Source organism: Plectropomus leopardus, chromosome 9, assembly GCF_008729295.1.
Source record: "Plectropomus leopardus isolate mb chromosome 9, YSFRI_Pleo_2.0, whole genome shotgun sequence".
NCBI lineage: Eukaryota > Metazoa > Chordata > Actinopteri > Perciformes > Serranidae > Plectropomus > Plectropomus leopardus.
Window position 1 is genome coordinate 7,998,034 of NC_056471.1, and position 12,706 is coordinate 8,010,739.

At 39.7% G+C, this 12,706-nt stretch overlaps 1 protein-coding gene across 1 annotated transcript; it reads right to left on the bottom strand.

Moving 5' to 3' along the window:
* Positions 1 to 9,070: 9,070 nt before the first annotated feature.
* LOC121947709 (transmembrane protein 271-like) lies at positions 9,071 to 10,114 on the bottom strand. Its single transcript, XM_042492794.1, has one exon. It carries the CDS (start codon positions 9,957 to 9,959, stop codon positions 9,168 to 9,170), a length of 792 nt encoding a protein of 263 aa, XP_042348728.1. The 5' UTR covers positions 9,960 to 10,114; the 3' UTR covers positions 9,071 to 9,167.
* Positions 10,115 to 12,706: the final 2,592 nt, after the last annotated feature.

Here is a 12,706-nt window from a genome sequence, read left to right on the forward strand (position 1 = left end):
CAGATCTGCATGGCTGTGATCCCCAGCTTTGCAGCCCCTCATATCTGCTCCTCCATCAGGGCAAACAGTGGCAAAAAAATACTTTACTGGGGAACATCTTCTTTATCACCAATGGGGCCAGTTAGTAAATCAAGCTTCTGCCAAATCCAGTCAGAAAAACGGCGAAAAAGTCTTTTCCTCCATGAAATTCTGCGAGTGCATCCTCTTGTCCTTCTTTAATTGTTGTTATTGACTCTGTTCCTGCAATTACTTCACTTATTGCTGTGTTTACTCTGCTAATGTTTAAGATAGCACTAGCTGCTGCGGCAGCTGGCATTACTGTTACAGCTACAACGCAGCTCCTAATGGACATCGTCAACTATGGTGCAAATTCTGTGATTGGCCCAAATTAGTTTTTAATTTCTGGGGTGTGTTTGGGGCGGCAGAGAGTCCAAACCGACACAGAGAGTGAAACAGGATGGTCCTACCAGACTATCCAGTCAGGCTCAAGCGATACACTTTTGAAAAAATCCAAAAAGTCTTCCAACTCGACTTGGACTTTAACACCAGTGACTTGTGACTTCACTTGGACCTGAGTTTTTTGACGATATTCATGCCGGTGCCGTGTCCAGTGTTTGCATACAGTAATATTTCCACTGAATAGTATTGAGTTGATACACTCTTCATACTAAGGTTTCCAACATACTAAAAAAAATCTTAAATACAGTTTAAACCTACTAAATATTATGTTAGTATGGAATTTCGGGTTTAACCCACACAATATTGCTGAAAGTCATAAAAAATGTTAAATTTGGTTTTGAGTTGAAGTGATTTTTTTTTAACTTCTTTGACATTTTAACACGTGTTTCTGTATGATCTGTTTAGAACAATATGAACTGAAGTGTGTTCTGTGTATGTTGCCTCGCAGTGAAGCACACAGCCTGCTGTGATGAATACAACTTCACTGAGCTGCATGCCACCTAACACACTGTGAACACTGAGATCATATAGTTTCAAAGCATACAGAATCACTTTGATCAGTAAATATGAACACCCCTATGTCAGCTGAAGCTAAAGCACAACTGGCTTTTGAATGTGATTTCAGCACATCCGTTATAATTATCCGCATATTCATATAAATATGAATACAAGATACGCACGTAGCTCCGCTGCTAAACTATTTGAAGTCCCTACTATGGTGCCTTTTTTTTGATGTTTTGCTCATTGTGCATTCAGTCACAACACTGCTTTAACACTGTTGCTCGTGCAGAGGAAAACTGAAAATCACAGTCTTCCAAACTATTCGCAGAGTACAAAAAAAGATATAGGCTCAAGCGAATCCAATGGTTTGGAAGCTCACACGTAGGTAATGAACTACATTTTTGTCAGGAAAGGCCCAGTGTTGGCTTTTAAAAGCCACTGGAGCTTTTCCAGACACAACTTTCTCTGGCAGCTGCACACAGACAAATGGATATGTGTCTAATGAAAGGCTTTTAGGCAGTATTGATTTTTTTTTTTTTTTCCATAAGTATGGCCGTCAGTTTTGTCCTTGACATATATTCGGACAAGTATGCAGAGGGAGAAAAACAATGTAATGCAAGACGTGTGTGTGAGAGAGCCCTTTGTGCCTGCAGCAGCATAACTATTATTCTCTCTGTGTGAGCGACTACAAAACCGGAGCGACAACATTTAAAAAGTTATTACACTTGTTAATGAGCTAATTGTCTTACTCAGTCTCAAGTAGCGCCAAAGACATTTTTGATCTCCCTCTCTTGTCTCGGGGCTCCGTCAGCTCGCCCCGGCTGTACGCTCCTGTCCACGTACATCACTCATCCAAATGTCTGCAGTGTAATCACTTGTGCAGAAATCCACCCTTATATTCCTCAGAGTGAGGAACTTAAAGATGCAAGTCAGCGGTTTTTACTTTGTGTGACCAGAGCCGGAGGCTGTCATTACACTAATGCAGCAGTGCTATCCAACAAAGGATCAGCCACGAGGAAAAAAACCCTCCAGACCGCAGAAACACAGATCTGAAGATAATGGTCTGCCCTACATAACAACCTGACATGGCTTTGCTTTTTTTCAATTGTGCAATTACTCATCATTATACCTCTGAAGCATTATTTCATGTTGCAGGACAAATGTCATGAGGCACAGTTCATACATTAATGGAGGTAATTACTCACCGATAGGCTACACAGTGGCATTTTAAAGCACTTTTGACATCGCATTAGTGTTTTTCTAATTTTGATTTTGTCATAAAAGCAGCAAAAGGTCACCAGGTCAATTCCCATGAAACATTGCCACTTAGCAATTAACCTCTCCTGTATCAACCTGATGGCCGTCAGAAGACACTGACTGTACTACGTGAACTTAAATATAAATTGCTGGAAAACAGCATCTGTTCTCAGTCAGCTTCCCTGGATAAATACAGATTAGATTTATTGAGTGATCTTGCATTTTCTTTCCAGTGAACAGGCAGGTGACATTTGCTAATAACCACAGAGCGGGGATTCATTCGTCACGAGAGACGGCAGTTTTTAAACTGCTCCCACCGTGGTGACTTTTAGAAAGTTAATATCTCTCTCTTTTATTCATAAGGTTGAGTGCACTCTGTCATTTCATAATTACGTCTTATGGAGCTGATATTTCAACACAGCAGGGGCGCTCCCAGGAATTTCTCATAGGGGTGGCCAGAGGAGGCCACCAAAAAAAAAAGACATGACTGGATTTCAGGAATTCGATTCCACCATATAGACCAGCTGAGAACTTTCAGTATGAGATCCAAGCAATTGCATACTGATATATTTTAGTGTCTTATTTTTCAGTTAACCCTTTGAAAACTGAAGTGACATCACTTTTCTTGAGCTGCTCTCAGATGCCTTTCACAAATATTTAAACCTCTGAACAAACTGGTACAATTTCTTTAAAAAAAAAAATGTAGGAAAAAGCTAATGAGCAATTTGGTAAGAAATGCTCCACAAACAAAAAGAAATTAGATAATTATTTTTATAAAGCTATAGAGAAAGGGAGGAAAGAAAAAAGCATCAGCAATACTATATTTAACTTATTATCATGATTACATATTAAAGAATATGTTACAGAGTTATAATAGTTTTAAAGTTTTTTAATAGTTTTTTGTTGTTTTTTTACTCATTTTCTAATTATTTTCTTGTAATTTGTTTACTAATTTCTTTTGCTGTTCATTGCCTTCATCCCATGTTTTTGAATGAAATGAAACTAATTAGGTCAGGTGTCAAAGGGTTAATGACCTGATAAAGTAATACCGATGAAGTGAACATTTTGAGTTTTGTAACAGTCCTGTTTTGATGTGTTAGGCATCTATACAGGTTAGTTAAATTATTGTTCTTCAAATGAGATGGTTGTCTCGTACTCTTAAAGCTACAGTTGGTAACTTTATAAGAAATAACTTTTTGCAGCTTTATCCACATGGCACTGAATTAGACAAATCTGTGAAAAGGAAACACACTTCTCTGTCTACTCTATTGCCTTATACCATGTCTAATGGCCTTACTGCATGTAAATGAAAGCAACCAATCAGAGCCGAGGAGTCTTTAGCGCAGCTATCAATCAATGATCAGCTCATGAACTGCGATAAAGCTGTCAAACTAAACACCACTGATCAAATATGAGTCAAGATTTTCTCACTGCTTTGCCTATTTCTCTCCCCAAATGTTTTCAGAAACATGTTTTAGTGTACAGTTTAGCTGTAAAAAGCGGAAAGTTTGTCACCCGGCCGACATGTTGGATAAAGTTAAATGGAATACCAAGCATCGCCCATAAGCCAGAAAAATTCTAATAATCATCAATATAGTTTCTGGACATTTTTCCTTTTTTTTTCGAGGGGCACCTTCCACCACTTTATCGCAACTGCTCATTGCCATTGAAGAGAGTTAAAGAGAATTTAAAGAGTTGTTAAAAGCGTCTGAATGCAACACAACAGAAACTGATGTACATCCAGGTCTCAAAGGGTTAATTCACAACAGTGCAGTATATTTTTTAAGATCACCATCCATTTTGTATATGTAAAATCTTAATTTGTCAAATAACTTGAAAAAAAAAAACAAAACAGTTAAAACAATGTTGTGGAGTAAAACTTACAGTATTTCCCTCTTGAAATGACATGTAGCACACTCTGTTCAGCAAAATCATATCTGATTATTGAATACAGAACTGGTTTGTGTTTGCTCACATTTGATCACTCTTTATGTGATGAGAATTTCTCTTCAGTGTATGACTGTTGTGCTGACAACCAACCTTTAACTGTTCTCAAAATGTCCTAAACAAATAAAAAGCCATAGAAAACTGGATTTTCTAACATATTTGGGTTCCAAATTATGTGACTCAGTCTGTTGTGGTGGCACTAACTACAGTCTGATGTTAAAAGTGGCATAATTGGCATAATTAAATGTTATATTGCTGTGAAATTTTATGTTTTAGTGCTGTGAACAGTGATCCTAATAGGAGCATAAAAGCAGCTCAGTCTCCACTAAATCATTCAATTTCTTTGGAATAAAATTTGCAAAAAAAACCCTCCTGTGTTGTCGATGCAATAGATTTTAGCAGCAAATGTCAGAAAATGTTAGTCTGGGCATCTGCATGAGTCTCTTGAAGATATAATCAGCAATTTATCTGCAGTGATGATGTTTGTGTTCAGTTTGACTTGGCAGTTGGAAGATATTCTGGACAACTTTTCAATTATTTTATATGTAAATAGACCCTGTGCATTCTGAAAATATATGAAATCTGTGTCTATGCTTAGCTTAGCCAGACAATCAAATGGAAAATGGGAATGGTAAATATCATCAGTCCAATAACTCCCAATGCAAATAAAGCCAGTAACTGAAGCTCTGGTGATTAGAGTGATCACAGACTGGAGTTTCATCCTCCACCATCTCATTTTTAGTTAATTTATACAGTTCTGATTTTTCAAAGTGGAGTTCTATGAGGTACCTATCCATAGAGAGTAAATTACAAGCAGTAAATATCAGTCAGCACACCCCTAGTTTGGAGACCAAGCTGGAGTCCTACATGGAAGCTGAGCAATCTGCTGCTGTGGATGTGGAAAAGTCTCACCTACATAATTCAATATTAAAATTCCTTTCACTCTGTACCTTACTGTCAGAGAGGGATTTCCAGTGAAAACAAAATGAAGCTATTTATGGAAGTATGTCCAACTCCACCAAGGTAAATAGCGATATATCCCCTTTCAGCTAGTTGCTATTGGACCTCCTTTGGTTGACTTATTATGTCACATACCAAACCAGTTAGCATGTGGCAAACCGTAAAAACATGGCTAACATTTTGACGCTGTACATTTCCGTTGTACTCTGTGCTTTACTTGGTACCTTCATCTTGTTTTGCTTTTTCCCCTTTTTCTTCTTCTTTTCTTTTTCTGGCTTTTTTTCACAAATTTATGCTGTTTGACTTGCGGGTTAAAGTCCAGTGCAGGAACTGTGGAGCATGCACAGATTGGCTAGGCCAGTTGAAGTGGAATACATGAAAGAGTAAATTGACCCCAAACCGCATTATCTAGGTGTGTTAGTCCGACTTTGAGAAAATCGAATCAGTACGATTTCAGGCGGACTAACATGTTTACATATATTTTAAAATTCCAGTTTCAGTTGGACGAGTGCAATAATTTGACTTTTTCTAAAATCATGTAAACATACTGACTGTAGCATACACTTTAAACTGATATTGATTGTTTTTTAGGTTGGACTTTTTTTAACGGGTTTCAATATGTTGTGATGCCAGCCCCCATCCACACCAGTGCATTACTCAGCTTCCATGTCAGCACTCCTGTCTGTTTCCCTAAACTGGGGGCGTGCCACCCAACATTTACTGTGTATAATAGACTGAATCTGGATAAGAACCTCATAAAACCCCAATTTAAAAAATCTGAACTATCCCTTTAAGTCTCTGAAATATCCCATTGATAGGCAGTTGAGTAAAACCAAATCATGTCTATTTACCTCAGCTATTGTTTGGTTTATTTTGACATTAGTTACTGAATGCTGTACCATTTTTGGTGAGTACCAAGCACAATGCATGATAATAATATATGAATTACTCCATTTCACCAGCTCCCTGAACAACTATCTTTGCAAAACCTGATATTTAACTTCATTTCAAGGTGCTAAGAGTTAGGTAAGACCATAACATTGTTAGATACTTTCTCGAAAGGTAAGAGTACACTATCTATTGTCCTGCTAAAAAGTGTAGCTTTGCAAGCATACTAAGAATAAAAAAAAACACAACAGGCCACCTGAAACATATCCAGAGCTGCTAACTCATTAAACTCAGTGTGATACTGCTGACCTGGGCGTCTGTGCTGCAGGTTCAAGAGTTGCCGCTGGCAAGGGTACGCACCTTATTTGTTCGAAAGGGTCTGAAAGTCTTGTTTTCTTTTCTGCTTCTATGTGGGACAGAGCGCTTACCATTAGCTTTGTTTGCATCTTTCTTTGGACATCCCCTCCATGAAACTTTTAGGACACTGACTCCCTGCAGACCTCTTTTGTTCTCTTGTAGGTCGCTGACTTAATCTTAGGTTATATATTTTACTGGCATGAAATTTTGGAAGAAAGGGAGTAGCAGGGTTTTTTATCAGTCCTGTATTGAGCTTTGGTACTTAAAGCCCGTCTTAAGTAGAATGGGAGAGTGGAAAGCATCATCTCACGGTTTGAAAAGGATAAGAGGAGGATTATTACACTGAGCCGGTACAGTACTTCTTAAAGTTTCTCTCTCAAAGTGCCCCTGAACAGACATTTGGCCACAGATGCTCATTTGAGGGCTTTAATCTGAGGGGAAAGGGACCATTTCAGCTTGATTTACCACAGAGGAGTGTTGTCTAAAGGTGGCCACGTAATAATGACAGCCAATTCGGCCATTATTTTCTCTGTCATCATTCTAGCTGTTAAGTGAAATTAGCAACAACGAGGTTGAAAATGTTTTGATGGTCCCGGGAGGATCCGTGCTGAGAGCTGATGTGCTTATTTGTGTGTGCTGGAGTTAATAAATTATTTCAAGTCGGATCAAATGGAACAATATGGGAGGCAGCGCTGCACAGTTTCCAATCTTTTAAATTGGAAATGGTGCAGGACCACCTTCTGGCTGTATCATATCGAACAGGCTGCTACATCTGCGGGTGCTTTAAAAGACCCCCAAAATGAGAGATTTTCTATCATTACCCCTGCTGCTAGTTTAAAGCAAATGACTTACGGTGCATTCAGGCTCAGACTGTCCCTCTGCTTCCTCCCACACACTCATTATCATTGATGGCAATTATATCAATCTCAGCAGTTTCACGTGCCTATCTTTGATCTGCAATTTCGCCAAAATCTTAAAGGTGCACTCGACCAATTTTACACGTCATGAGATGTACTACTCACTGTGGGAAATCAGATATATTATAATGTCTTCTATGTCCAGCACAAGGTATAGGTTTCCTTTCAACATTGGGGGGGCACACATCTGCAACAGGGAATTTGGGGGCCCTCCGCTAAAAAACACTAAGCATCAGACATTTAATTTCCTGCATTCTGATGATTTTTTATGCACAAATTTGTGCAGTTTCTGCATCAATTTATGGTGTAAACTTGTCAAATTTTTATTGGTGGGGACAAATGCATATGTTCTACATAGTGAGAGGGACGTGTCCCCCTTGACATCTAAGGCTACACTCTGAAAGGAAAGTGATGTCATTCGGGCTATCTCAGTTTAGGCTTGGAGACTATAATTGAAAACCTGCATTTCTAACTGAGGGTGTGCCCTGTAAAATCAGACAAGTTGATTTTACTTTTTTTTTTTATCTAGGAAACCAATTGCCTTGGAAAATGTAATACAACTATTAGTCTTGATTTATGCTTATTTTACATGTAGTTGTTAAGTTTAAAATTTAGTTATATTCAATTTTGTGAAGTTGCTGAAACTTAACAATGGCAATATTTCTGAGTTTTAGCAAATTCAGTAAACTGAGCACACTGTGCTACATATACCTTTATTCTGCTAGTTGCAAACCGGTCAATCATATTTGTATTTTCTTAAACATGTTAAGAAAACAGAACTCACAGATCTTCATTATTAATAAAATCCTCTTCGTCATGATCAAGTTAAGTCAGACGAACTTGATTGACTGAAGTTGCTAACACTTGGAAAGAACAAGGTCATTCCACCTGTAATTTTTATGTTGGAACAGCTTCATAAAATTAAGCAAATACAGTTACTTTTCAAGTAAACTTAACACTTAAATGTTAAGTACACATAAATTAAGATTAATAATGATATTTACTTTACTTTTTCAAGGCATTTGGTTTCCGAGATTATTTTAAGTAAGATTAACTTGTCAGATTTTACAGTAAAATTTTAAAGACGTTTTCCGGACAAGAATGGTCTTGTGAAAAATGTTATCCCTTTGCATCGTGGGAAATGTAGGACCCAGTGTTTTGGAGCTTGACTCACATTAGAGACTAAAAAGTCAGCCTCTGATGCTTCAAGTCTTTTTTTGTCTCCTTTGAGTCGGCAAACTTTTATGAAAATTAGATAATGAATCACAGTGTGCCTTTAAAGAGGACAACACACTGAATGTGAGATGCTGAGTCTTTTTTTTTTTTTTTTGGTCAACATTATGTCATGATGAGTATGTGTCTCATGTATTTTCCCAGGTGATGATAAACTACATGGCTCTATAAAATGAAAAGGTTATATCAGAAGAAGTTGGTTAAAGCCTTGGGAATTGGATTGACCACAGCATCAACAGGATTTCCAAAAGCTATACTAGCAGATGAGGTTAAATACACTTTTTATTCACAAGTAAAAATGTTAACAGCAAACATTCAAAACACAAACTCTGCTTTTGTTATACTAGCAAGCTGTTGCGTTTATGGGCCTTGATGTGCCTGCGCTGTCTGGGCCTGTATCACTTTGATCTGTTCACTGAGCCTACATCAGTCTGACTGGTGATGAGCGATATACCGGCAGATGTAAGAAAATATCAGAATGAGAAGGAATCAGCTGAATTAAAATCCACTGCTGTCGCCCTGCTGTGTAACTTACTGCTTTTTGTTGGGGGTGTTGTTGGAAGAGAGGGAGTGGGGGGTGGGGGTTGTTTAAGCACAAAGTCATTGATTGTCACAGCAGAGGGGGGAGAAAAAAAAGCTCCAGAGCGGCTATGTGTTGCATGCCTCAGCGGGGAAAATGTCCTCGTATGCGGGCGGCAGTTCACTGGGGAGCGGGTATGAGAAGGGGAAGCAGTGATTGAGCTCCGGGTCCGTGGGCGAGTATCCCGGCAGCTCTATGGACGGGTGTCCCCCGCACTGCACTTCTGCACCTGTCTCGTCAAACACATTAAAAACACCCAAATTGATGTAAGACACCGGCTGGAAATCCGCCGAGGAACACTCGTGCTCCTCGCTGAAGATGATCGCGCCGGCGCGCTGCCTCTGAGACTGCCGGCTTCTGGAGAACTGCGCTGCTTTGTACCTTTTGATGACCACCAGGTTGATGAGCCCGAGGAGACACTCCAAGGTGCTGAGAACAGTGGAGATGACCAGACTCCGCTGGTAATCCCTCAGCTGCTCGCACGCAGGGTTCACAAGCACAGAGTGGAAGCAGTAATGGGAATATTTCCTCTCCACCAGAGAAGCCGTGTCCCCGTCCACCACCGCGCCGGAGAAGGCGGTGAGGACCCCCAACAAGAAGACCACAACCCCGAGGAGAAAGAAATTCCTGCAGCCGGGCTTCTTTAGGCAACACAGCATCGCGGAGCCCAGCAGGACCTGCCCGATTCCCACAAGTAGCCCGGAGTAGAAAGCCCCGGCCGCGGCGCCGAGGTGGAAATGCGCTCTCACCGTAGATCCCAACGAGACGCATCTTAATCCAACGACAACTTCGCTCAGGGCGCACACGAAGAGGAGGGTGCTGGAGAAAACGGTGCACAGTCCTTTCCCACTCAACTTCATTATATTCCACCTCTGCCGCTCTCGATCCCTCTCCCCCCTTCTTCATCCTCCTTCGTCCTCTCCTTCGTCTCCTCTGGAAGCACTCTCACATTGGGACATCATCTGCCGGTGACTCCTCCGGTTCAGAGCGGGCGATCCTCGCCGCTGTGGCGTCTCTCTCGCATCCCCGCCGCTTTACAGGAATATATAAATAACTAATGGCAACAATACGCGCTCCTCTTTGCCACTTATCGATACGCAAATGAGGATCACTTTACCCCAGATCACCTCCTGAGGCAACAAAAGTTTGTCCTTTTTTTTCTCCTCCTCCTGTGCACAGAGTCTCATCTGCAGTCCGCCAAATCGTCTGCTTGAATGGTGTGTGGCGTTTTTGTGGCAGAGGAGGAGGCGGCGGCTGCTCGAGATGCTCGAGGGTCCTGTGGACCAATGACCGGTGACCCACAGGCCCTCAAATCACTGCAACACTCCTACAGGACACTTTAAATGTGTCCGAGGTGCCCCGTAGTGACCTTATAGCTAAATGAAAAGGTGGGAAAACGACTTTTAGTTGGTGATCGAGAAAACAAACACCAGCAGGAACAGAAATCATTGGCTTTCAGGAACATTAATTTCTTCACACCCCTTTAATGTCCCTCCAGCCTCGTCGTAAAATCAGTTTGGTAGCCGTAGCTGTGAGTCAGTGAATTTAATTAGTAGGCCTACTGCTGCTAAACTGCATCCCTGCAAATAAAGAAGAATACATTGAGTTTTGGTTAATTATAATAACTTTATTTAAAAGACATTATATACTGTAAAATCGGAAAAGCTGATCTTATACCTCAAATAATCTTGGAAATCGATTGCCTTGAAAAGGGAAAGTTAATATAATGACTTGTCTTTACTTGTTATCTAACTGTTAAGTCTATTTGCCTTTATTTACTTAGTTTTGTAAAGTTATTGCAACTTAAACAGTGATAAGTGAAACTGAAAATTAGTCTGACTTAACGTGATCATGACAAAGACAATTTTGCCAATACTGAAGTTAGGAAATCTGCAAGCTCTGTGTTCTTAACATGTTTAAGAATATATAAATATGATTGACTAGTTTGCAACTGGCAGATTGCATATCTAGCACAGCGCACTTGGTTTGCTGGAGTTGCTAAAACTTAGAAAGATTAATTGAATTAATTTGTCATTTTTGAGTGGCAACACCACCACAAAATGAAGTAAATATAAGTAAATGTTAAGTAAACTTAACAATTAGGTATAAAGTAGACACAAATTAAGATTAGTAGTTAAATTTACTTAACTTTTCAAGGCAAGTAAAATCAACTTGTCAGATTTTACAGTGTGTATAGGCTACATACATGCTGTGCTATGTCTACGTCATCCTTGCATAATGTTCTCATAAGGGCTGCTGTTATTGTCAGGTGGATCTTTCTGGAAATCTTAAACAAAAGCATTAATAACAGTGCACAGCGCTCCGTGCGCTGTCCGTGGTGCTGAAACATCCAGCCCGGGCCAGATGGCAGCTGACTGGACTCCTCTACATCTTTCCTCTCAGCCAACCTCCCTGCAAATATAACAGGCGTCCCTGGACGTAGGAGAAACTATACTTCTCGCGTTTTATTTAGCAGGCATTTAATAACCTGTTGTGTAGGTGGGGGACATAACTGCGGTCTCTCTGTTGTTTGTTAATGACCTTGGCGTCGTGATGGAGATTGCGAGGGCCACAGACTAAACTAAAAACAGAAGCAGAGGTGTTACAGGGTGGATTACCGTTTAGAAATTCTCTTTAGTCTCAAAGCAAATGTAGAAAGACATACCGCATGAGTCATGTCGATGTTGTAATGCCTAACAGAAGTTGATGGAGCCCACACTCTAAAAGTAAATGTATGAGTATGAAGCCCATTGTGTTAGTTTTGTCCCAAAGTTCACGTTTTGTCATCAATGCTGGATACAGGCAGGGGCGGAGCAAGATGTTGCACACATAGTGGGCTCAGCCCAAATCAAGGGGGGGTCTGGGAGCATGCTAAAGAGCTACAGCACAGTTTTTCAAGCCATTTGAGATAAAAATATTGCCTAAAAATATTATAATCATTTGGGAAAACATGATAGTTGCCAAGAAATAAATCATATTATCATATTGTGGAGCCAGCATCCTATTTCTGTATTTAATTGTTCTCCAACTGTCTTCATAATTCTGAAACCAAAAAAGGAAATAAAATTAGGATGACTAATTTTATATTCTTGCCACCATTAAAAGAGGCAAAATTTTTAAGTTACATAACATGCCACTAGAAAGGGTGGGAATCTGGCATACACATTACTAATCTTGAAACCTAATTTTATTATAGGCTACCATGCTGGCATGGAGTTCACAGAGTGAATGTTTAGCTCACAAATCTGGTTCATTTAAATCCATCCCATAATACTCTGGGCTGCTCTAATTGCAAATCAAGGATCCGCAACAATGCCAAGTAAATGTGGTCTTCAGTACTCTAAATGAATTATTAGGGCCAATAGAAAAACATTCACTCAATTATATTACATTTCTATAGGGATGGAGGAGCATGAAAATCAAAATAGTTCAGATAAAGTTAAGACATTAAGCAGCTGCACTTTGGCACAGTGCTGATTTGAGCTAAATGCTACTAAAATGCTTGTGAGGACAGTGCTTGCATGTTTATATATATAAAGTATAAAGTAAAGTATAAAGTAAAAAAGGCATTTTAATAATAACAACTAGAAGTGGTACGTGCAGACTT